Source organism: Puma concolor, chromosome D4, assembly GCF_028749965.1.
Source record: "Puma concolor isolate L17-30 chromosome D4, mPumCon1.1.hap2, whole genome shotgun sequence".
Taxonomy (NCBI): Eukaryota; Metazoa; Chordata; class Mammalia; order Carnivora; family Felidae; genus Puma; species Puma concolor.
The window spans coordinates 12,637,355-12,664,404 of NC_141679.1; the positions used below are offsets into that span (position 1 = coordinate 12,637,355).

The window sequence follows — 27,050 nt, forward strand, 5'->3', positions numbered from 1 at the left end:
CCTGGAGCCTGTTTTCGATTCTGTGTCTCCCTCTCTCTCTGCCCCTCCCCCGTTCATGCTCTGTCTCTCTCTGTCCCAAAAATAAATAAACGTTGAAAAAAAAAATTTTTTTTAAAAAAGACATCTTATGGAAAATGGATCTCTTTTTTCTTTCAGGAATGCCACACAGTTTTTGAGTTCATTAAGAACAGTATTGCTTCCCTGTTAACTACCTAGAGGCTTACGGCACCTTCCTCCAAAGAGCTGACTGTATTCAAGTAAGAAAAACCTATTTTTCATTCAAAAAATTCCTACTATACTTGTCTCAGTGATAATGTAAAAATATGTGTAACCTACGGGCCGTAGGGCTCATTTCACTTGTCGAAGCTCCCAGAGAAGCAGGGAATGGGGTGAGCTTCAGCTGTAAATCATGGAGGGAAATTCCACTTGGATTTCAAAACTGCCACCACCACTGCAATGCAGATTTAAGGAGCCAGGCCCGTGTTTGACGTTGAGTTGGAACCATGTGTTCAGGAGTGAACTCTGTGGAAGTACAGGATGAGCTACAAGGGTCAGCTGACATAGGAGAAGGGGGAGGAAAAGATGATGAGGGTAAGCAAAGGATTTAATCAGGGCAGAGCGAATGGTGCTGAGCTGGGCCACGCAGAAAGAATTATGGACAGGAAGGATACGGCAAGAGGTTGCTGGGCCATAAACACGAGGTCAGCGTGGGAGAGACACAGCAAGTTGAGGGGGTACGTCTGACTTTCCGTCAGACGCACATTCCTGGAAAGTTGTGTCGAAACCTAATTGTCATGAAGTAAACACATATTTAATAAGTAACTCATTAAAGGAAATTTATGTCTGTAAAGGAAAGGATACTTTTGTAATATGAATACCCACTCCCTAACTTCCTTCTTTGAAAATTAAGGCTTTATGTGTATTGAGTTTTCTTAGAGCAAAGGGCAGCTGAGTACGGCAAGTTGAGAGAGAAATACACATTATTTTAGCTATGGGTCTGGCAGCAAGAAAGGAGGGAATGTTCCCAAACGAAGGAGGCTCTTGTAATTTTCAAATTCAACTCCACTCTCCAGACGAGAAAACTGAAGGTGGTGCTTCACTTGAGGCTCACCAGGGGTTTGCAGAGAGTTAACCAAACGTTCAGTGATTCATTCATGGTCCTCAGCGGGCTGGCTGAGAGACTGAGAACTAGAACCCAGGACTCCGGCTTCCTACTCCCATCTCATTCCCTGCATCTCACTCAGACCGATGGTTTACTGCACACAGAGAATGAACAAAGCCAGAGTGCAGCTGCCTACTTTTGTCCTCTGGGGCCCTTTCCAGCTTCAAAATTCTCTGATTCTCTATCATCCCTGCCTCTCTTATTTTTTAAGACTGTTACCTCGAAGGATTCATTGTAAGATGAGGAGGCAGCCAAAAAAAGAAATAACTGTTATTGGCTCCCAAATGGCCAGGGAGTGTAGTAATATATCTTATAGAAGGAGATGGATAATGTTAAAAGAAGAAATTTATCTTCCAGAAAGCAATAAAGCTTTAAAAAGCACCAAGCCGGTTTCCCTTTAGTTCTGCCAGAATATATCAAATATGGCACCTTAAATTGGTCCAAGCTTCACAGATATCAGGAAACCACAAGTGTGATGTGTTTTGAAGAGGCCGTACATCTCCAAAAACACGTCATTTTGTTCCAGCTTTCTCTTCCGTGCGCGCCATTTAACTTCACTTCTTGTCATTTCTTCTCAGAGATTCTGCATGTATCTCTGGTTCCCCAGAAACAAGCCCTTTATCGGTAACTGCAGAAAATGCGTGATGTGAGAATTCAGGGAGAGCGAGAATGTGATTTATGCTATTTTCAAGCACCCGCATTTGTAGTCTCTGTAAAGCACCATGGAGATGATCCACAGAGGGTCATAAGGGCTCCCATTTTAATCTGGGGATTGGAAAATTATCTTCTGTCTAAGGAGCAGCCTTACATCACCTCTTTCCATTATAATCTCTTGTCCCTTTAGCCAGCACACACATTTCTTGCTAAAAATGCTTTAGATCATTATGTATTCGTATGGAGTCTTTAATGTAGCAGCATGTTGAGTTGGGGTGCACATACACAAAATAGGAATGACCATTCGGAGAGATTCTAATCCAACCTGGCTTTAAACAGAAATCATGTCGGGGCACTTGGTTGGCTCCGTCGGTTGAGTGTCTGACTCTTGATTTCAGCTCAGGTTGTGATCTCAGCATTGCAAGATCGACACCCCCCCCCCCGCCCCGGTGGGGCTCCATACTGACCGTGGAACTTGCTTAAGATTCTCTCTCTCCCTCCCTCTCTCTCTGCCCTCCCCAACTCGTGCACGCACACGAGCATGCATTCTCCCTCTCTCTAAAATAAAAAAAAATAAAAATAAAAATCACATTCTATGATGGCAGCATTGTCTAAATTTTAAATTGCATGTGAAATATCAAATAAAATGTTCTATATAAATAGCCACTCTGTGCTTTTAATACAGACAGAACCATAGCGTTAAAGAATGCTGAAGCTCAAAGAGATGCTAGGGTTTCTGGACAACTTTCCTCATTTTATGGATGAGGAAACTGAAGCCCAACACAGCTAGTTAGGAGGAGAGCCAGCCAGGTATTGCCTCGGTTGCCAACCTCTAAAAAGCACTCGCACGTCACTAGGACAAATGGGAAATCAGAGCCAGGTTTCATACACAGCTCCTTATTTGTGCATAGTTAGCTGTTAGCTGGAACTTGACAGCCTGCATAAATACCTGGAACTAAATGCATGGCACCGTGGGTTAGCCAAGAGTAAGCGACTCATTTGCTTCTCCAAATTTAAATTTCTTTAATGTGCCCCCAAGCACACTAAATTTTAAATCTACAAAAGAAAAGAGGGCGAGAAATATAGAAGGATGGAGGCTAGTTTCTTCGAGTCTTTAGAGACACTCGCTGATCCTGTTTCAGCCAATGGAAAATATATTGGTAGTGAAATCTGTTTCTGAAAGCAAACACTTTACAATTCAAATTCTCTCTATTCCTGCAAAATAGCACAAGTGAAAAAACAATCATTGACAGAGTGCCAGATCGTTACTTTCGGTCACACACCCAGAACTCTTAGGAGAGGTGGACAATTCCAAGATCATGGACCCATTGCTATGTTCATGCCAATGGATGGAATTCAACCCACATCGATGTTGTGCATGTGCCAGAATGCTGGGAGCTACACAAATGCCATTGACCCAGTCCCCCCTCGGGATCTTACGTTATGATCACGAGACAGACATGAACAATATCACAGACCAGCTCTTTGCTGGGATAGCTAGAGGACCCCGAGAACCTGGAAGATGGAAAGCCTGAGCAGCACCACAGAGGAGGCCTATATGAACCGATACCTGAAGGATGAGTCAGAGTTTGCCAAGTGGAACAGGGGAAGGAAAGGGGGATATCAGCATGTGCAACGTTAGCTAAGAAGATTGGGAAACTTATTCTGGTGAAAATGTTCATCTAAAACATTAATATTCTTCTTTAAAGGCATCAGCAAAAAAAGTGGGGAGGTGTGGTGGTTTTAACGATGCACCGTCCAGATCCCCCTTGTGTCTCATAGACTTATTCCTCCAGCTGCTGACAGTGATGCTGACATGGTCCTCAGTGAGCTGGCTTCTCCAGGAAGACTCATCTGAAAAGAGTGCCCCCGTCTAAGGTCTCATACTTTTTGTGGGGACACCTGCAGTGAACTGGTCGAGGGCGAGGTGCCCCAGTTTGAGACAGTGCTGGAGTGCTTATTCCTATTCAGAGCTCCCTGAGGGACTGGCAAGTTTGTTGCATCACAGCCCAGCTTTCCCGTCTTCCCCTGCTTCTGTCTTCTTCTTTCCGGGACTGTTGATCCCAAGAGTACTCTAATAAAATTTCCTACACGCTAATCTCCATATCGGAGTCTACTTCTAGGGTCAGGGGGCTAACTAAATATTACAAGATCAATAAGGATGTAGGATATCACATTACAACCAGTAAGAACCCACCAGTCTTATACTCGCCAGGTTGGAAGGCAGGATCGGTCACCAACTTAGGATACGCACGTGTGAACCTTTCCTTCTAGTGTTTTCAGTCCTCTTTCTGATAAGCCTCCAAACCCTTTCCCCCATTCCTACCTTCAGGGGCTTTGAAAAGTTTCCTGGGCTTCTGCTTCCAAATGACTCTTCTGTGAGCCTTTAGCCCAGTTCTATTTTGGGAGTCCTCTACATATTTCCTCCTCTCTACATAGAATGTTCTGACCAATATTTCTCAAAATATGGTCCTCAGCCTGCCTGAACCGGGTGCTTGTTTAAAATACAGGTAACAGGCTCTACTTCAGCTCCACTCTACAGGTGGAGATTCTTATGCCCCCTCAAGTCTGAAAATCTCTTCCTCAGAATCTGGGGAATGTGTTAAAGAGAAAAAAATGGTGTTTCTGAATTGCCTGTGGAATGAATTGTTATATGTAATTTAGACAGCTTTATAATTTGTGATGAAAAGACAGTGTAGACACTGCATTTACTCTTGTTGGGATTCCAGCTTACTGTCAGTGGGTGGGACAGAGGCTGTTGAAATCTAACCAGGCTTCGGAAATCAGACAACTCTGACCTCATCTGGGATAGTTCTGGATGCTGTGTGGATCTAGGGTGGAGTGTTGAAGGGCCATTTATCAGAGAACTTAGCAGCTTGTTGGTAGACAAGTGGATGACTGCCATGCAGTTTTCACACACTAAGTCCAGTCATTCACAAGTTTTCATTCAGCTGCAGGATTTACAGATGAGCTTGAATCCAGGTAGAACAACCAAGGGTTTGCCAAGGGACACTGAAATGTAGATAGTACCGCATGCTTTGTTTTTAAAGTCAACTTAATTGAGGTATAAATTAATTAAATTTAATTAAATATATCTCTTTTTAGTGTATAGTTCAGTAATTTTTTGACAAATACACAGCTATCCAACCAATCTTTATCCAATCTTTATCATGATCAAGATAAAGAACATTTCCATCATCTCCCAAATTCCCTCCTGCCTCAGTTGCAGTTTCCATCCACCATTCCTAATATGAGGCAACCATTGATCTACTTTCTGTCACAAAAGATTAGCATGGCCTTTTCTAGAATTTCAGATAGATGGAAACATGCAGAACACTAGGATATCTCCACTAAACATAAAGTGTAGGTTATAAGGTTCCTTTGTTGTCCAGCCCTTTAAAAATGGTGTTCCATTATTTCATGTGTGTAGCTTCTGATAATTTCTGTAACAACTCTTTGTTTCTGTTTATGAACTTTATCTTCCTCTCTAACTGCATAAAAGATTTTCTCTTGTTTATTTTCAGCAATTTGACTATTACATGCCTTAGTGATGGTGTGTGTATGTGTGTGTATTGATGCTATTGTGATTCATTGAGCTTCTTGGATCCGTGGGCTTAGAGGCTTATGGTTTTCATCAAATTTCAACATTTTTTGGCCATCACATCTTTAAATATTTTTCAGGGCCTCAGTTTTCCATCTGTGAGATGGGAATAATGATAGGATCTATTTTATAAGGTTACTATTAAAGACAATGCCCGTAATTGTCTTAGCACAGTATTCAATATTTAAGAGATGCTCCTCACAAATGTCTGCCTTAAATAGGGTGGCTTATAATGAATAGTAGAAAAATGATCAAGCTCAAGATTGAAAGATAGCACCATTAATACTTACATGGACCACAAATACAAGCCAAGCCCATTCCAGACAAAATGGCATGTATGGTCACCCTATACCAGCTTGGTATAGCCTCCATTTGTAACCTGGGAGACAGCTTTGGTGTAAAGGAAGATTCCTCTCCCCTCCCCACTCTACCTCTCCTGTATCCTGAGAAATGAGTGGATTTGACCTGAAATTGGACTGAAGGCATCAGAATTGTAGCCTAGACCATGACGCCAAACAGCTATGCAGCCCTAAACAACCCTTGCTGACCCAAGCCAATGTTATTTTTTAAAATTTTAATTAATAGACTGTTTTTTTTAGAGGAGTTTTATGTTTACAGAAAACTGAGCAGACAGGGGCGCCTGGGTGGCTCAGTCAGCTGAGTGTCCAACTTCAGCTCAGGTCATGATCTCGCGGTTCATGAGTTCGAGTCCCGTGTCGAGCTCTGTGCTGACAGCTCAGAGCCTGGAGCCTACTTCGGATTCTGTGTCTCCCTCTCTCTCTGCGGCTCCCCTGCTCATGCTCTGTCTCTTCCTCTCTCTCAAAAATAAATAAACATAAAAAAGAAAAGAAAAGAAAACTGAGCAGACAATGCAGAGTTCCCATATATCCCCTCTCTCCCTTAACTCACAGTTCATTAACATTTTGCATTAGGGTGGTGCATTTATTATAATTAATTATCAATATTGATACATTATAATTAACCAAAGTCTATAATGTAACTTAGGGTTCACTCTGAGTTGTACAATGCTATATGTTTTGACAAATATATAATGTTCTGTATTTTCCATTACAGAAGCATGCAGAATAGTTTCACTACCCTAAAATTCCCCTGTGCTCCACCTGTTCACCCACCTCCCCCTTCCCCCCAAAACCTCAGCAACTACTGATCTTTTTACTATCACTATAATTTTGCTACTCCCAGAATGTCATATACTTGCAATCATACATTATATCGCCTGGTTTCTTTCACAGTGAAATACGCATTTAAAGTTTCTCCATGTCTTTTAGTAACTTGATAGCTCATTTTTTTATTGCTGAATAATATTTGATTGTACAGATGTGCCACAGTTTGTCCATTTGCCTTTTGGAGAACAACATGTTTGTTTCCAGTTATTGGAAGTTATGACTACAGCTGCCATAAACATCTGTGATAAGTTTTTGTGTGGACATAAGTTTTCCTATCATAGGAGCATGATTGCCGGATCATATGAAAAGTCTATGATTTGTTTTGGAATAGACTGCCAAACTGTCTTTCGGAGTGACAGTCCCATTCTGCATTCCCACCAGGAATGAATGACGGTTCCTATTGCCTCACATCCTCGCCAACATTTGGTTTTATAACTTTTCTGGACTTTAGTCATTCTAATAGGTATATAGTGGTAACACAGTGTTGTTTTAGTTTGCAGTTTCCTAATGACATACAATGTAAAGCATCTTTTCCTATGCTTTGCTATCTATATATCTTTTTTTTGGTGAGGTGTCTGTTAAGGTTTTGGCCCATTTTTTTAAAATTCCAGTATAATTAACATACAGTGTTATATTAGTTTCAGGTGTACAATATAATGGTTCAACAATTCCTTTTTTTAAAAATGTCTATTTATTTATTTTGAGAGGGAGAGAGAGAGACACACAGAGAGAGAGAGAGCACAAGCAGGGGAGGGACAGAAAGAGAGGGAGAGAGAGAATCCCAAGCGGGCTCCACACTGTCAGTGCAGAGCCTGACATGGGGCTCAAACTCATGAACTGTGAGATCATGACCTGAGCCGAAACCAAGAGTTGGACACCTTCACTGACTGAGCCACTCAGGAGCCCCAGTGATTTAACAATTCTATACATTACTCAGTGCTCGTCACAGTAAGTGTACTCCTAATCCCCTTCACCTATTTCACCCATCCCCTCCTCCCCTCTGGGATCCGTAAGTTCGTTCTCAATATTTAAGAGTCTGTTTTTCAGGGAGCCTGGGTGGCTCAGTCAGTTGAGCATACGACTTCAGCTCAGGTCATGATCTCAGGGTTTGTGAGTTTGAGCCCCGCGTCAGGCTCTGTGCTGACAGCTCAGAGCCTGGAACCTGCTTTGGATTCTGTGTCTCCCACTCTCTGCTCCTTCCCCCACTTGTGCTCTGTCTCCCTCTCTCAAGAATAAATGAATACTAAAAAAAAAAGTCTGTTTTTGTTTGTCCTTTTTTTCTTTGTTTTGTTTCTTAAATTCCACATGTGAGTGAAATATATGGTGTTTATCTTTCTCTGACTGACTTACTTCACTTAACATTATGCCCTCTAGGTCCATCCACGTTGTTGCAAATGATAATATTTCATTCTTTTTATGGCTGAGTAATATTCCATTGTGTAAGTGTGTGTGCATGTATGTATATACATCTCCACACACATACACACACACACACACACACACACACACACACACACACATCTTCTTTATCTATTCATCTCGTGATGGACACTTGGGCTGCTTCCATAAATGCTGCAGTAAACATGGGAGTGAATCTAGCTTTTTGAATTAGTGTTTTTGTATTTTTTTTTTGTGGGTAAGTACCCAGTGATGGAATTACTGGATCATATGCTATTGCTCTTTTTAATTTTTTGAGTTAATTTTACTGTTTTCCACAGTGGCTGCACCAGTTGGCATTCCCACCAACAGTGCATGAGGTTTCCTTTTTCTCCACATCCTCACTAACACTTGGTATTTCTTGAGTTTGTTACTTTAGTCATTCTGACAGGTGTGAGGTGATATCACATTGTGGTTTTGATTTGCATTTCCCTGATGATTAATGATCTTGAGGATATTTTCATATGTCTATGGCCATCTGGATGTCTTTTTTGGAGCAAGGTCTGTTCATGTCTTCTCATTTTTTAATTGGATACTTTGGTTTTTTTGGGGGGGATATTGAGTAGTATAAGTTCTTTAGATATTAACCCCTTTTCAGGTATGTCATCAGCAAATATCTTCTCCCATTCAGTAGGTTGTTGTTCAGTTTTGTTGATTGTTTCCTTTGCTGTGCAGAAGCTTTTTATTTTGATATAACCCTGATAGTTTATTTTTGCTTTTGTTTCCCTTGCTTCAGGAGACATATCTAGAAAACTATTGCAATGGCCGATGTCAGAGACCTTACTGCCCATGGTCTCTTCCAGGATTTTTGTAGTTTTCAGGTCTCACATTCAGGTCATTAATCCATTTTGAGTTTATTTCTGTGTATGATATGAGAAAGTGATTCAGTTTCATTCCTTTGCATGTGGCTCTCCAATCTTCCCAGAAACATTTGTTGAAGAGACTGTTTTTCCCCATTGTATATTCTTGCCTAGTTTGTCAAAGATTATTTGACCATATAGTTGTGGTTTTATTTCTGGGCTGTTTATTCTGTTCCATTGAGCTATGTGTCTATTTTTCTGTCAGTACCATACTGTTTTGATTACTACAGCTTTGTAGTAGATCTTGAAATCTGGGATTGTTATGCCTCCAGTTTTGTTTTTCTTTTTCAAAATTGTTTTAGCTATTTGGGGTTTTGGTGGGTCTATACAAACTTTAGGATGATTTGTTCTAGTTCTGTGAAAAATACTGTTGGTATTTTAATAGGGATTGCATTAATTCTATAGAGTGCTTTGAGTAGTACAGACTTTTTAACAATATTTTTTCTCTCAATCCACAAGCATGGAAAATCCTTCCATTTGTTTATGTCGTCTTCAATTTCTTTCAACAATTTCTTTCACCTTCTTAGTTAAGTTTATTCCTAGGTATTTTATTATTTTGGAGTACAATTGTAGATGGGATTCTTTTCCTTAATTTCTCTTTCTGGTACTTCATTATTAGTGTATAGAGATACAATTGATTTATGTAGGTTGATTTTGTATCCGATGACCTTACTGAATTCATTTATAAGTTCTAGCAGTTTTTTAGCGAAGCCTTTAGGGTTTTCCATATATAGTATCATGTCATATGCAAATAGTGGAAGTTTTACTTCTTCCTTACCAATTTGGATGCCTTTTATGTATTTTTCTTGTCTGAATGCTGTGGCTAGGACTTCCGCCACTGTGTTGAATAAAAGTGGTGAGAGTGGACATCCTTGTCTTGTTCCTGATCTCAGGGGGAAAAACTCCCAGTTTTTCACCATTGTGTATGATGTTAGCTGTGGGTATTTCATATATGGTCTTTATTGTGTTGAGGTATGTTTCCTTTAAACCAACTTTGTTAAGAGTATTTAATCATGAATGGATGTTGTACTTTGTCAAATGCTTTGTCTGCATCTATGGAAATGATTGTATGGTTTTTATCCTTTCTCTTGTTGATATGATGTATCACATTGACTGATTTGTGAAAGTGAACCACACTCGCATCCCAGGAATAAATCCCACTTAGTTGTGGTGAATGACTTTTAAACATATATTATTGGGTTCAATTTGTTAGTATTTTGGTGAGGGTTTTTGTGTGTATGTTCATCAGAGATATTGGCCTGTATTTCTCTTTTTTACAGTGTCTTTATCTGGTTTTGGTATCAGGGTAATGCTTTCTTTGGCCCAAATTTTGAATCAGATTGTTTGTTTTCTTATTGTTGTATTTTAAGAGTTCTTTGTATATTTTGGATAACAGTCCTTTATCAGATGTATTTTTTGTATATAGTTTCTCCCAGTCTATGGCTGATCTTTTCAATCTTGCAGTCTTCAAATATTGTTATGTGCCCCCATCCTTCTGGGAATACAATTACAAGCCTATTAGAGTTGTTGACATTTTCCACAAATTACTGAGACTTTATTTATTGTTTCCATCATTTTTGTCTTTATATTTCAGTTTAGATAGTTTCGATTGCTTTATCTTCAAGTTCACTGATCTTTCCTTCTGCAGTGTTCAATGTGCTATTAATCCCAACCAATTAGTTTTTCTTCCCACACATTGAATATTTTCACCTAAAGAATTTCTGTTGACTTTTTTTGTATTTTCAATTTCTCTTCTCTTTAGGTTTCCCTTTATATGCTTGAACATATTTGCAATAGCTATTTTAATGTCCTTGTCTGTTAATTCCATTATTTCTGTCATTTGGGGGTCCATTTCTATTGACTGATTTTCCCATAAGCTATGGGTCATGTTTTGCTGCTGCTTTTCATGCCTAGCAGGCTTTTATTGAGTGCTGGGTATTTTGAATGCTGAATTGTGGTTTTTTCTTTTTTTCCTCTTTAAAGGGTACTAGACTTTGTTTGGGTAGGTACTAATACTTGTTTATCAGCTTTATCTTTGAAGGCTTATTTAAAAGCTCTGTTAGGGCTGGTTGGGAATAACTTTAATCTAGGGCTGGTTTACCTTACTGTCAAGGCATGACCTCTCTACTCAGTGCCCTGAGTACGCTTCACTTTGGCTGATCAGAACTTCAACATCTCCCAGTCCTGTGAGCTCTGAGAATTGTTTAGTTTACAGTTCCCAATAGTTCTTTGCCTGTGTTAGAGAAATTTCACCCCGTGCACTCATGGTTTAGCAATAGACCCAGGAGGAACCCTGTGCAAATATTTGGAGCTCTTTCTCTGCTACACAGATTCCAGCTGCCTTTGCTTCCCTGAACTTCAGTGTCTTTTTCTGCAACTCAGTGATTCTATTGTACTTGCTCGGCAGCCCCCTCCCTACACTGCTTTCCAGAAGGTGACTCTATACAGAAAGCCAGGGCAATCATAAGACTCACCTCATTTGTTTCCTTTTCCTCATAAATCACAGGCCTGTTCTGCCTGTTGTCCAATATCTCTAAAAAAAAACCAGTCATTTGGTATATTTTGTTAAGTTTACAAGTTATGGTGGGAGTATAAGCCTCGTTCAATTAGTTCATCGTGGTTGGAAGCAGATTTCCAATATCAAATATTTTAAAATTATGCAACCTTTCTCCAGCTCTGGTTGAGAGCTGCTTCTAACTCAACCTCTTTGGTAACTGGTAGGAGACCGGGGCCAAAGGGGTCTCTGATCTGGGCTCCACACTTGAAAGGAACACGCACACAAACACGCAAATGAATTTATTCAGGAGCATGTGGGCAGCCGCGCCTCTGTCAGTTGAGATCTCATGTTCGGCACTAGTGCAACCAGATCTATAATCAAAACATACTCTGTGACTCACACTGTGTTCTTGAATCAAACGTTGCAAAATGCTATTACATTTGAGTGTGGCGAGTGCCGTGTAGATTTGTAACATGTGCCCCTGAGGATTTCGGAGGCACACACTGCTGTATTTAGGGTGCCGAGAGAATGTGAATGCAGAAGCACTTAGTGAAAGAAAAGAAAAGTTAACTTGTCAAATTCTTCCTCTCAGACAGCCTGAACACAATAAATTCTTATTGATCATTTGCTGGTAGTGTGAAATGTTTATTTTCTTTGTGTTGTACCAGAGATAGACAGAAATTACTGTAGTATTTGTAACGATTGCACATGGCAGCTGAAGAATGATTAGAAACAGTAAAAAAAAAAATTACTATTTCTGTTAAATTTCTAGGCATGTAGATGTAAGCATCACATATGTGATGTGTGATGCTGATCCTTTGCCTCACCACCTGGACTGATACTGAATCCCAGAAATTTGAATATGTGGAACTTTGTTAAAATATTTATTAAGATTTGGGGTACCTGCGTGGTTTAGTCCATTAAACATCTGACTTTGACTCAGGTCATGAGCTCACGGTTTGTGAGTTCGAACCCCACATCAGGCTGTCTGCCGTCAACACAGAGCTTACTTTGGGTCCTATATCCCCCTCTCTCTCTGACCCTCCACAACTTGCTCTCTCTCTCTCTCTCAAAATAAATAAACTTAAAATAATAAAAATAAAATATTTATTAGGATTTAAAGAAGTTTCAAATGTGCAAATTTTATAATTTCAGCATTATTTTAAAACTTTTAATTTCTCATTTTGCTATCCATTAGTTATAATTTATATTTTGCCTCATACTCTGAATAGATAATTTTGAACATGTTCAAAGCATGAACAAATTTATTTTTTGAACATGTGACTTAAATTTTTGATAAAAAATATTTCCAAGATTTGTATACTTTGAATCAATTACATTTTAATTTTTTATACCATTGAGAATGAGTACAGGTTGAAATCGTGGTAAATGTAGAAAATACTACAAATGGAGTTCGATTCGATAGCAACAGAGGAAAGAATAAACATTTTCATTCTGAGAGTATGTATTTGTCAAGTCAGGAGTTTAGAATGTCTTCTATTTAACAGTTCACTTGATTGATAACTTAAAATATTTATTCATTTATTTATTTATTTATTTATTTATAAAAGTTTGTTTATTTTTGAGAGAAAGAGGGAGACAGAGTACAAGCAGGGGAGGGACAGAGAGAGAGGAGACACAGAATCTGAAACAAGCTCCAGGCTCTGAGCTGTCAGCACAGAGCCTGACTTGGGGCTCCAACTCCGAATGGCGAGATCATGACCTGGGCCGAAGTCGGACGCTTAACTGGCTGAGCCACCTGAGTGCCCCGATGGATAACTGTTTAATAGTTGCACTTCCGATTGAGCGCCATCGGTTGTACTGAGGCCTGGACCACATGAACCCTAGAGATGAACCTCGATGATGGAGATGGAGACAAAAATCTCTTTCCCAGTTGCGAGAGGATCTCTTTGTACGAGTTGTGTCTGGACTGGACAACGTGAGGTGGGGAGTATAGGAAGACTGCCTTGAGAACGTTTGTCCCCAAAGCTGCTACTCTGGGCCCCAGTCTGGGGTTTCCTTTCACTAGCCAATGGCTCTGTGGCACAGGCTGAGAGCAAGAAGACTGGGCTTGGGCGGGGGGGGGGGGGGGGGGGGGGGTAGGATTCCAGTCAGCAGAGAACTTAAGGGCAAACAGGGCCACAGGGCCACCGAGGCAGGCATCCGTTCATGTAGAGAAAGTTGGAGGTGGTGATGATGGTGGTTAGGACGGAGGGGAAAAGGGACAGGAAACACCCACCCTCTCTCCTCTCTGGAGGTCCCAGAAGCACACCAGCACCCCTCAGATAGAGCACACCTGGGATTTTTCCTACACCGGCCACGACTAAGCAGACACCTAGCTGGTGGAAAATATCACTGACTCCTGCTCAAGGGGGTAGGGGACAAAGACATAATGGGGGCTATTTTTAATCTCTCCTATGTGATTAAGAATAGTACTGGAAGTAATGTTTTATAAACACTTTAGTCATAAGCGCCTCACCAGGCACGTCTCCTGTGACAACATTTACGTTGTGTTTGTGATCGGCTCTGCTGGGTTACCCCGGCTGAGCCAAGATTGATGGCCCGTGTCCTTGTGCCGGTTGCTGCACTGGCTCTAGGTGCTGGGAGAGCTTTGCAGAGGAGAGAGCAGCCGCCAGTTTTCCTGCACTGATGGCCTCTGCTGCGAGAGGAAACAAGAGGAAACCGAATCTGTAAGAAACACTCAGTGAAACGTATCAGAGAAATTTTTAAATGACCATGTGGGGCCATTTATTTGGCCAGTGGATAGAGCGTATTTCTCACCACAATGATTTTTGTTGCATACAATGTCGGCAAAGCCCAAACTGGTGATTGCTTTACCCAAGATGGAGTGTTAGTGCCAGTCACACATACACCAAAGACCCATGCTCTGTCAGGGGGAGAGACCTTGCCCCCCACGTTCATTTCTGGATTTCCAGTACCTAGTTTGAAGGTGGGGGTGCTCTCAGCCCTGGCTGCACATTATGAACACCAAGGGAGCTCTTAAAAACATTGCTGCCTTGGGGCACCTGGGTGGCTCAGTCGGTTAAGTGTCCAGCTTCAGCTCAGGTCGCGATCTCGCAGTTCGTGGGTTCAAGCCCCGTGTCAGGCTCTGTGCTGACAATTCAGAGCCTGGAGCCTGCTTCAGATTCTGTGTCTCCCTCTCTGTCTGCCCCTTCCCCGCTCATTCTCTATCTCTCAAAAAAATAAATGAATGTTTTAAAAAAATTTTTAAAAGTACCGTTGCCAGAGTCCCACTCCAGACAAATTAAATCAGAATCTCTCAGACATTGGGTGCTGGCATATGCTCATTTTTTTTAAAGCTTCCCAGGTGATTGTAATGCACAGGTAAGGCTGGTATTTGCTAAGCTCTCAAGCTAGACACATGGCATTTACTTAATAAGCACATGATAGCCTGAACTTGGTGCAAGTAGCTTGTGCAGATACCACTATAACTGAGAGAAAGGAACGGATGAGGAAAGAGTCCTTCCCATCAGTGAGCTGCAGAATTGGAATGGCTCACTAGAAATGCAGTCTCCAATGGCGTGTGTGTGTGTGTGTGTGTGTGTGTGTGTGCATGCGCGTGTGCTGGCACTGGAGGCAGGATGGCTGATTTTAGGCTCTTTGCAGAAGCAGGGAGGCAAAAGCATTTCTAAGGCTGCCTCTTCTGGCCAGAAGTCCAGGGTTGTGGTAAAATCATTAGAATTTTAAAGTTGTATCACATCTGCTGCTTCTTGTGGAACAAATAACCTCTGTGTGGATTTTCCCATTTGCTCACGTGTCTAAGATCAATGCAGGGGGAAACTTGGCTCGATGACCCTGGCCTGGGACAAGATTGACCATCCTCTGTGTGTATGAAATGCACAACCCCAGACCACTCAATTCTTTGAACTTTACATTTGTGCTGAAATGTGAATCTAGCTGTTTTCTAGCCTATATATTTTTAAATTTCTCAAATCCACAGAATGACGTACAAGTTTGTGCACAAGACAAATATTAAACATTGAACTGGCATTTCTAATGAGAGGCGTAGTGAATGCAGTGAGAGGAAAACTTAAGGCCCTTTCTTTTTTCTCTCTCTCTCTTGGTCTCTGGAAAGCGAAATCAGTATATATCCATGCACACATGACTACTTTTGATAGTATTTCCCTTTTGCACCTGGTTCTTTATGGACATTCCCCTCATCTTGATTATTGACTCTATTGTGGCTGGAGTTCCAAACGTGGACTGACTTGTGAGTCTCCACACCTAGTGTTGCAATGTTTTTCGCTGCTAATTGTAACCCCTAGTAACATGTCTTCATAGCAAAGACGTGTTTGAACATTTTGGGAGGTTGCTTAATCACTTTGATAAGCTACTTTAAGTTGTCAGAAAAATAAAAGAATGAATGAAAAGATGAATAGATAGATAGATGAGTAGAAGTCCAACAATAGAAACCTCTGACACCCATGACGGTCCCCTGATGTGCTCTGTGTTGCAGAACTGGCCCGTCTTGGTTTTAATCTCATTCAGGTTTTGTCTGTGTCGAAGGACCTACATCTGCTGATCGATCTCACTCTGTGCCAGATTTTGTTGCTTTCAGGTTTTCGACCAGAACTTCAGACGTTTCCCGTGTCCTCGTGTCATTGATAGTGAGGGTAGAATAAAGTAAAATTGTTCAGGATACATTATTGCAAGGACGAATTAACTTTTTAAAAACATGCAACTTTATCTTTCATTCTCCTTACAGTCTTATACATCCAATAAACAATGGCAAGTTTCTTTGCACTTTGTGAGATCAGAAAACTGTTGCCAAATCTTGGGAATTTTATAGTGAGGGAACTGGAGTGATCTAGTCTGTTTTATAGATGAGGAAACGGAGACCTTGAGAAATTGATTTGTCTGAGAACATGCAACAACACGCCCAGAATGAGGACCCAGATGAGACCTAACTGGTCAAACTGGGTCAGTCAGGTAGTGAAAGTTGACCTTGTCATATGACAGAGGCCTCCTTTTTTTTTCTACTGCAAATAGGGAAAATCTATTTGTCAAGGCAGAGATATTTTGGAGGTGGGGATGGACAGCAATGAAAAGGTGGGGAGAAAGGGAGGATGAATATTTGAATGTGTTAGAACTGAACTTCATTGTAGCTGTAGCCAATATCATTCTCGTAGCTTGGACTGTTGGGATTTCCATAGACCTTTCCCAGGTCACTTAGGAAATGGTTGAGACCTAAACTGAGGTGGTGGCTGATGTGAAAATGTTGGGGTTTGGGAGTCAACAGTCAAGAAAGAATTCTTGATGCGTCTTTGGTGCAAAGAGGGTGGCTTTGTTAAAGCACAGGGATAGGCCCCATGGGCAGAAAGAACTGCACTGGGGTTGTGAGGAGTGACTGATTGTACACTTTCAAGTTGAGAGAGGGTTAGGGAGAGCTTGAGTCCCTAAGGAATTTGGAAGCAAGGTTTCCAAGACCTTGAGAGGATAGGTGTTGTTAGGAAAAGGTCATTTACTACTGTCTGGTAAAACCTTAGTCATGAGACCCTTCTGATATATATCAGTGGGCCACATGCCTGGAGGATGATTGGGGGTAGAGATAAAAGCTGTTTCCAAAGGAATTTTTATATGTTAAGGAGACTTACAGGATCCTGGAACCTGGGCTAATGTTAAGCTAAAGTTTTAACATCAAGGCAGCTGAACTCTTGAAGAAGGTCACTCTGCCTGTCTCAAGGAGTTGTCAATGGGCTGCAAGTTGTAAGGAAATGCAATTTTTTTCTTTTGCCTTTGTTCTCCATATCAGTGACCACATCCTATTGGTCTCAGAACCAGCTTGGGGGGGGGGGGGGCCTCAATTCGGTCCTCTTGCCCAGTGGACCCATGGCCATGACGAAAGTACCCTTCCTGCCCTGGTAGTAACTTTTGCCATCCCTAGTCACACATGGCCCCCATCAGTGTATAACCTGCATTGGTTTAGTTTTGCAACTATCTCCAGGACTCAACTCCCAGCCCAGACATTTTAGGGATAAAACAGGAGTAAATATGACAAATTAAACCTTGAGTCTCATAGCAGTGAATTATAATAACTTTCCTTAGACCAGGAGTCTGCTGAGGAAGGAAAGAGTGAATTATCAATACCATCGGTATATTACTCAGGTTGACGTCAGTGGGATAGTATTGTACTGTCCACATGCAGGAAAGCTCTGGGATGTTTGGTCACTCATGAGTATTTTCAACCTACAGATCTGCTGTGCTGAAAAGTAAATTTGACTGGGAGTCTGAAGAGCTGGGTTCTAGAGTCAGTTATGCCAGTGGAGAGCTGCTTGACCTTAGCCAAGTCACTTTTCCTCGTTGGGTCTCATTTCCTCGCCTGTGTGATGAGAGCATGGGACTAGGAAGCCTCCAGATTTTTCTTCTGGTTCTAACATTCTAGCTAGTATTTGGTGAACCTAACTATTCCTTTCACTCTCTTTCCTCCACGCGTGGGCCACTGATGGCTCTATGGAGAGGCGATGGACACTGAGCCGGCCAACACCTGGGGGTCAAGCCCTGGTCCATTTACGACCAGTTTACCAGCCATGGTGTCCTGTACTGTCTCGTCACCAGTTCACTTTGCCATTTGGGACATGTCACCTGTAAACTTCACCCAGCATGCTTACCATTCCTTTTTCCCTTGAAACAGACATGCACTTCAAAGAAACTTCTGAGTCTTTCTCCCCGGCCATAGCCTCACCACCCTCTAGCAAGGCATGGAGTGGTAGACTGATTCCCCCTTTCTGTGGTCAGCAACTAAGACTGAACCCTAGTCTTAAGCTGCAAAAAGGGAAAAGTCCTCTTGGGGAGCTGTTAATGCAGTCTGATGAAACGTACCATATTTTTCTTTGGAGATCTTGGGATCTGAAACACAAAGAATAACTTTTAAAATTCTTTTGAACTTGGGGTTTCCTTTTTGGTTTCAAAAAACACTGACCACACATAAATCTTTACCTGTAGAAGTATCCTATGTATGATCCACTATGCTTTTCATTGATTTTTACTCTTCTATACTTCCCATCTTTGTCATTGGAATTAATACATGGACATTCTTTGGTCCTAGAGGAAGCATTTACCCAGGAAATGAAAGTCTGCTGTTTTTTTCTGACAACCTTTATTTTGTGTTTCTTTGAGATGGATTCCTGAGTCATGTAACCAGTGAACTATGCCAAGTTCCTTTATTAAAATCTCACTGAAGTCTGTGAGATCGGTGAAGAATCATAGCATTAGAACAGTATTTGACTGAAGAGGCTTTGAAGATTATCAAATCCAATCCTCTCTTCTTATCAATAAGGAAACAAGCTCAGAGAGGTGAAGTAACTTGTCTGAGGTAACACAGCTTGTAAGTAATACAGAGTGAGAGCTAGAATCTAGGTCTCCTAAAATATAGTGTATGTATTTTAGCAGGTGAAGATAGAACAAATGGACGCCCAAAAGTCACCTTTTTGTTACCTTTATGGTCTCAGGAAGCCCATTTTTCAATTTTGTACTTTTAAGTTTGGCCACTTAATTTGATATTTTAACAAAAATTTTTAATATTATAAAATAATCTTGGTACTAATATGTATTATAAGAATATCTTCCTCGACCAGGGTAGTAAACTCAAATTCCTCTGGGGACAGACAGGTAATGGAGCATAAAGCCAGTTGGAATGGAGGCATCTCTGACAAACAGCTAGAAGCCTTGCCTTATTAACCTTGGAGTCTTCCTCCTCCTCTTCCTCTTCCTCCGCCTCGTCTTCCTCTGACATTCACAGAGCAGTGGACCAACAAGACAGGGCAGCCTGGGTGACTGACTTACTCCCCTAGTGAAAGCTGTCAGTCCTTTAACTGTCATGGCAGCATGGATTCTTTCTCCCTCACCAGTTAATCTCCAGCACAGCGTTTGTCCCACTGTAGGTCGTCAATAAATATTGGTGATTCAATATGTATTGAGGTTGGGATTTTGAAATCAATGTAATGATTAGCTTTGGTGAAGATACACTGGTGCAGAACCTGATGAAAACTTTCCCCCCGTTTACCACGTAGAGTGTAAGGATTCTTAAACCATGAGTACCTCGGGAAGGCCATCCGTTATTAACAACTGACTGTGAATTCATCCCACTCAGTTTGCTTTCCCCCCCCCCCACCCTGAGTTGTGATCAGTTGCATTTGGATGGAGAATGAAGCACAGGAAAAGAGGAGTCCTGTGCCAGGAGGTGGGGTTGGACAAGTGCAAGCGAGGACAGGGAGAAGGGGCTTCAGAAGGCAGACCAGGAGTGAAAAGGTTGATGTAAGTGGCAAACAGTGCTTATGTTACCATTTTGTTTACCCCTGGATTCCAACATGAAGGAAATGGGCTGACTTTCAGATGCAGATGACTCATAAACAAGCTCATTATAAATCCTTTGGAAGAAATTTGGTTTGTGTTCTCTTTCTTTATCTGAGAATTCTTTTCCTTCTCAACCTTTCCTTCTCTGTTTCTCTCAACTCCCCCCCCCCCACTTCCTCCCTCCCTGCTGTCTCCTCCAAACCATTATACTGAATAGGAACATATCCTCCCATATATCACTGGGGACAGGTATCAGCACTTAAATCCTCATCATTTCAACCACAACATAGCCTGTAGTTCAACACACACCATCGGGCCTTCAGGCAACATGCCAAACACATGTCCTTGTTTAGGGGAATCAGCAGCAGAAGCGCTCCGAATTGCACTTTTCCAAACCTGCTGTGCAGTCATGCCAACAGAATGGGGAAATTTTCCTTTCAAAGCTGCCATGAAGAGCATCCAGATGTTCTCAGTGAGCTAATGCACCTGCACCAGAGGCTGCTTGTGACAGCAGCTGCCAGGATCCCTTGGGAAAGCGAGCCACACTTAACCGCCATGAAGCGGTGTCATGAACAATGTGGGGACAAGAATTTTCAGGGGAAAGGATACATTTCCCACCAGACGATGTGGGTTTAGCTCCCAGCTCTGCACTTTCCTAGCAGCGGGTCTTGAGTGAGCCCCTCCACATCCCTGAGCTTCCCTTTGTTATCTGTCCGTAGTCATGCCAACCCCTTCTCTGCCCACCAACAGAGGGGCACAGCTCTGTGGCCATGAGTGCATCTATTCCTCAGTACAGCCCCATGGGTGGCTGGACACCATCATTATCTTCCCTTTCCAGAGGGTAAAACCTCAGTTTAGAGCATTTAAGAGAACTAAGGTAGCACTGCTAGGAAGCGGCAAAGCCGAGGTTGGAGACGAGGCAGGCTCCCAGAGTTTCTGAAAAGACCAAACTCAGTACTGTACGTGAAAGGGCTCTGAAACCATAATCTAGGGAGTGTGTACACTAGTGATTTAAGAGCACACAATCTTCTTTTAATTTTAATTCCAATATAGTTACCGCACAATGTTACATTAGTTTCAGGTGTAGGATATGGTGTGCTTCCTCACTTCCATACATCACCTGGTGGTCATCACAACAAGTGCACTCTTTAATTCCCATCACCCCTTTTACCCGTTTGCCCACCTACCCCCCTTCTAATAACCCCCAGTGTGTTCTCTCTAGTTAAGAATCTGTTTCATGGTTGCCTCTGTCTCTCTTCCCCCCCCCCCATTTATTTTGTTTCTTAAATTCCACATGTGAGTGACATCATATGGTACTTGTCTTTCTCTGACCGACTTATTTCGTTTAGCATGATACTCTCTAGCTCCATCCATGCTATTGCAAATGGCAAGATTTCATTCATTTTTATGGCTGAGTAATTCTATTGTATACATGCACCCTTATCTTCTTTATCTGTTCATCTATCAGTGGACACTTGGGCTGCTTCCATAATTTGCTACTGTGAATGTTGCTACTATAAAACCTAGGGGTACGTGTATCGCTTTGAATTAGTCTGCTTACATTTTGTGGATAAATACCCAGTAGCAGGATTACTGAATCATAGGGTATTTCTATTTTTACCTTTATGAGGAACTTCCATGCTGTTCTCCACAGTGGCTGCACCAGCTTGCATTCCTCCCAACAGTGCACAAGGGTGCCTTTTTCTCCACATCCTCACCAACACTTGTTGTTTCTTGTGTGTGTGTGTGTGTTTTTTTATTTTAGCCATGCTAACGGGTGTGAGATGATATCTCATTGTAGTTTCGATTTGCATTTCCCTAATGATGAGTAATGTTGAGCATCTTTTCATGTCTCTTGGCCATCTGGATGTCTTCTTAGGAGACATGTCTGTTCATGTCTTCTCCTCCTTTTTAAAATTGGATTATTTGTTTTGGGGGTGTTGAGTTGTGTAAGTTCTTTATATATTTTGGATATTAACACGTTATGTCATTTGCAAATATCTTCTCCCATTCAGTAGGTTGCCTTTTAGTTTTGTTGATGCTTTCCTTCACTGCGAAGAAGCCTTTTTATTTTGATGTAGTCCCAATGGTTTATTTTTGCTTTTGTTTCCCTTCCTCAGGAGACATATCTAGAAAAATGTTGCTATGACCAATGTCAGAGACATTACTGCCTAAGAGTACAGAAACTTCTAGTCAGAAGGGTTCTGGCTATGGGTGGTAGGTAAGTTATTCAAACTCTCAGTTTCCTCAGCCTCAGTTTCCTCATCTGTCAAATGGGGATGATACCAGCACTACCTCCCGGAGTTATTGCAAGAATGGAATGAAATCATGCCTATAAAGCCTGGCACGTTCCCATAAGCATTAGCTGCTGCTACTATTGTTGATTTTAAGTTATTGATTATAAATTAGAGAAAATCCTGTTCATAGCCTTTTTCTCATCTTATACAGGCCATATTTTGTTCATTTCCTGTTCCCACTGAAAAGCAAATGCCAGAAGGAAAGCTGGTTACTAATATCAATTTTTAGCAAGAACATTTTTTCGTATGAGTAACACATGTGCTGAAACCTCTCTGTTCCTCAGCCTGAATGAATGAAGTTCCACGTGCATTATTTCACTGAGTAACAGACAGTGCCTTCTCTAGCCACGTCTGTACCCTGCTGGCCTTCAGGATCCATCCCTCCCACCTTTCATCCCAACCTGCTTTTGCTTCTTGTCTGTAATTCTTGGCTCCGAATTCTGCACTCTCCTCCTACTTCTGCTCCTCTGAGATGGCATTCATCCACTTCTTCCCTGATCACCTCTCTTTCAGTGGGTACCTCTGGCCCCCACCCTCACTGTGGTCTCAGACCCAAACTTTAGGTCCCAACGGAAGCCCGTAAAGCCCCACCCCCATTGTAACTGATGGTGGAGAGACTCTGGCTTTCTTCAGGCTTGTGTTGCTTTGTCTTCTCTTGCCCCCTGGTTTTAGCTCTGGTATGATTCATGCAGGGGCATGTACCAAGCAAAATAGCGAGTGAGGCTCAGGCTGTGTCTCTCAATGTCAGACATCCAGATGTTTCTAAAACCCAGAAGTTTTGTCATGCAGCTAAATTCCTGTTCTTGAGTGGATTGTGAGCTTTTCCTCCTGATAAGGCATCATGCAGGCATCGCCTGTAACTTGTGCGAGTCAAGAACAGGATCCCTCAGTGCACAGGCGTTAGAATTGTCTCTGATGAAAACATACCTTTTCTAGGCAAGCAGACAAAGACATCTTTTCAGGCGAGCATCAAAACTAGATCATATAGAGTTTTCGTCAAGGCTGTAAGTAGAGAAAGAGAAAGGTGGCGTAGAATTGATCTCTTTCCTTTCCTGCCAATAAAGCATGCTTTTTCAAATGCATTCTTCCCCAGTGGCCTCCACGTCTTCCTTCTACCTCCTCCTGCCTCGCTCACATAGCCACGTAGACATTGCACAATCTAGAGGGAAGATGCCCAGACCTGAGCCGGAAGCCTAGCTGCCATTGACACTCATGTGTACTGAGCGAGTTAGTGAACTTCTATACCTCCTGACAGCAGAAATGACAAAACCTAAACCCTGTTTCTTGGCAGGGGCGAAGGAGCTCATATATATGCAACATACTAGCAGAAATAGAGCCATGTGCATGGGTGGCTATACGAATGGTTTGTATTGTTGTATCTCTATGGATCTATATAATACTGTCACCTCAGGTCCTCCTCACTTTGGTAAGTCCTTTGATACAAATAACTCTCTCTGATCACAGGGATCAACTGGAATTTCACGCTTATCTCAGCAGTAATTCTGGAGTAAACTGTCCATTTAGACAGCTTACTTTAGGGAGCCTGGGTGGCTCAGTTGGTTAAGTGTCCGACTTTTGATTTTGGCTTAGATCATGATCTTGTGGTTCCTGAGATTGAGCCCCACCTCAGGCTCTGCACTGACAGCACAGAGCCTACTTGGGGTTTTCTCTCTTCCTCTGTCTGCCCTCCCCTGCTCACGTACACACACGAGCATGCTCACTCTCTCACTTTTAAATAAATAAACTTTGAAAAAAAATCTTTAAATGGGGCACCTGGGTGGCTCAGTCGGTTAAGCATCCAACTTCAGCTCAGGTCATGATCTCAGGTTTGTGAGTTCGAGCCCCACATCGGGCTCTGTGCTGTGCTGATAGCTCAGAACATGGAGCCTGCTTTGGATTCTGAGTCTCTCTCTCTCTCTCTGCCCCTCCCCTGCTCACACTCTGTCTCTGTCTCTGTCTCTCTCTCTCTCTCTCTCAAAAATAAATAAAACATTAAAAAAAAAGTCTTTAAAAAAAATTCCTAAAAGTAGCTTCCTTGTGCAAACACTATTGGTTTGTTTTGAGTGTGTGCGTGCATCTCCTAATTTTCCAGGTCTTTCCACTGTCACAGTTTGTCTTCTGTAAGCTTCAGTTGGAAGTGATCTTGGTGGCTGTCCAGTTGGACTGGCTGGTGGAGCTGCTCCAATTCACTGATTTCAGAATTTCCGTTGGCCTCTAACAGCCACTGTCCTTCAAATATGTCCTTAGCTAGTTTAGCACTAGATGGGCTGTTTGCTCTAGAAAATACATCTGAGTGTTAGGGTTTTTTTTTGCAAGAATAAGTTCCACTCAGGTGCTCTTCCCCATCCCCCACACCCCCCACCAGAAACATATCCCCCTGGTATTTGACAGTTGGAATCTTCATGCTTAATTTTCCAGCAAATAAATTGTCTGGGAGTACATAAAGCCCTTTGGAAGGGTGTTAACTCTTTGAGCGTCCCACTCTGTCACTTAGTCATAGTTTGAGAAATCTAAATATTTATTCTTTTCCTTTACATCCAGAGTGGATTTGAACTTGTTTCAAAAATGCACGCCATAGAAATTACATAAGTTGCAAAGATGTAAATCAAAACAAGAGAAAAGAATGGCACGTGGTCCTGTACAGTCACTATTGTCAGAGAGTCAGTGTGTCTCGAGGCTTCCCAGTGACCAAAGCAAAAAGGGAAACTTTCTCAGTTTTCAGAGATGCACATTGGTGCTAGATATCCATACTAGCTTTTTCTCAAGCAAGAGGGAATCCTCTGTGACTCCTCCCCAAGGAAAGCCATTACAACTCTCAAAGTGCCAGCCTGACCTGAATTGCTAGACAACTCAAAACCTTTGGGACACTTTGTCAGCTGACCTGGGCCTCAGAAAACGATGTGGCAGTTGTCATGTGCATGGAGACAGAATAAAGCTCTAATGTTTAATCTCCTATGCCTGCACAAGAGCATGCGGAGGGGACGCAGGCATGCGCCCGGCCTTTACGTGTAGCAGCGCCATGCAATGTAGCGTCATTGAAAACAATACCAAGTTGCTGAATGTGTGTGGTTTTAGGTCATTCAGCTCAGGGGGAATCTCTATCCTGCAAAGTGCTGAGGTATCTCAGGACTCCCAGTAGCACACACAGCAAGTTAGAGGGAGCCTTCTAGGACCCGTACCTTGGCAGGCCTCAGTTAGAGTGGTAAAATGAGTTACTCTCACGTCTGCTCCTCAGCTGGACCGTGAGATGCCCCGGGAAGGCTGTCTTCTCCATCACTGCATACTGGTGCCTAGCACACCCCTTCTACAGCAAATGTTGGGCATGAGGTGAGTGAACATGTGTGCCAGCCCAAATTCTAAGTGCTTTATGTGGCTTTCCTCAATTCAGTCCCTTTAATAGCTGTATGAGATAGTTACTCCCATCATCCCCTTTCACAGATGAAGAAACCTCAGCCTAAGGAATGATTGGCTGCTTCCCAGAAGTGAATGGTAGAAGAGAGAACTGAAGCCCTCAGCCAGGACACAAGAATGAAGACCAAGTTCTAGTGTTTTGAGGAGGTAAGCCAGCACTGGGCTTGGTAGACGCCAAACATGTCAGTGGGTTATGCCGCAGGAAAAGAGTAAGGTGTCGTGTTTACTGGGATCTTCATCTGAATCCCCTGTCATTACCACAGTCCCAGGAATGGGCTTTCTAACTCACGGTCCTGAGCATTACCTTCAGAAGCCATGGGACGTGTCTGGGGCAAGTGCTTCATAAATCCTCATTTTTTAGTTAAGCTTTAGTAATACAGCTAAACAGTTTTGTGGATGGTACTGTATTAACTAATTGAAAACTACCAGGGAGAAAAAGAGAGACAATAATCTTTGCTTCTAATTTCTCCAGAACATTTATTCTCTCTCAAGTTCAGAACCCTACAAGTTTGCATGATTTCTCGCTACACTCGGCAAATTCCTAAGTGACCTGACTTCTCTATGGTTTTCAAGGTAGGGGGAGAATGAAACAGTTACACTAATCCAGTGTTGGTACTTACTCTAACATTTTGATTAAAAATAAACCCTGTTCTGAAAGGGAATGATGCCCTTTTGACATGCTTGGCATATTTCTCTTCCAAGGGCATCCCAAATAGGTTGACTACAAATACTTCCACTAACGAGATGGCCTTGAAATACCACTGCCACGATTATAGGCATAAATAGTGAATTTCATTAGGTTGCCTGAGTGCCACTTTTGATGGCATAGGAAATCTCACAACAACCATGGGCGGTAGATACAGAAAGAGCTTTTTAGGGTATAATTAACTTATTCAAGTGTACCTACTAGCTACCTTACCGTAGCAGTTCTAACTCAGTCTCAGGCTGTAAGAACATTAAACAATTCAACACCGTTATAGGGTTATTAATGAACCCAAAAGATTTATAAGTTAGCAAAAAAACTTTGACTTATTAATTCTTTTATTATTATTATTATTTGAGAAGAGAGAGCGTACGTGTGTGTGTGAACAGGAGAGAAACCATGGGAGAGAGAAAGAATCTTAAGCAGGTTCCATCCTCAGCGTGGAGCTCAACTAGGGGCTCGATTCCACGACCCTGGGATCATGACCTGAGCCGAAATCAAGAGTCAGATGCTCAACCGACTGAGCCACCCAGGCGTCCCCTATTAATTCTTAATAACATATCTGCCTTTTGGACTTTGTGTGCTTTTCTTAGACTCCGCTTTTACTGTCTCCACCCTTCCCTCAGGTAATATCTTATTTCATAGATACACAGCATGCAGTCAGGTACAGTGACATGATGTAGTAAGTGGAAGAGATTTATGGCAAGATCATGTAAGCAAGAGAGAGGACAAAGTGGTGTGGTTGAGAAGGTCCGAGCACTGGAACCAGAAAACCCGCTATTTGCTCACCTGGCCTTAGGCTGGTTGGTCAGCTTTTAAGAGAATCTGTTTCCTCAGCAGACAATGAAGACGGGGCACATGGGTGGCTCAGTCAGTTAAGCATTCGACTCTTTGTTTTGGGTCAGGTCGTGAACTCACAGTTCATGCG

The 27,050-nt window shown here is 42.1% G+C and overlaps 1 protein-coding gene across 2 annotated transcripts in view; it reads left to right on the top strand.

Moving 5' to 3' along the window:
• The window catches only part of CFAP95 (cilia and flagella associated protein 95), a 184,101-nt gene extending 158,547 nt beyond the window's left edge, over positions 1-25,554 (top strand). Inside the window, exons 6-7 of one of the 2 annotated variants that reach the window (XM_086684987.1) lie at positions 157-257; positions 3,043-3,914. In XM_086684987.1, coding sequence (XP_086541113.1) covers positions 157-216 — 60 coding nt within the window. In that variant the 3' untranslated portion in view covers positions 217-257; positions 3,043-3,914. Of the gene's footprint in view, positions 1-156; positions 258-3,042; positions 3,915-25,446 lie in introns of those variants that run through there. The other variant, XM_086684985.1, reaches the window with a different exon arrangement.
• Positions 25,555-27,050: the final 1,496 nt, after the last annotated feature.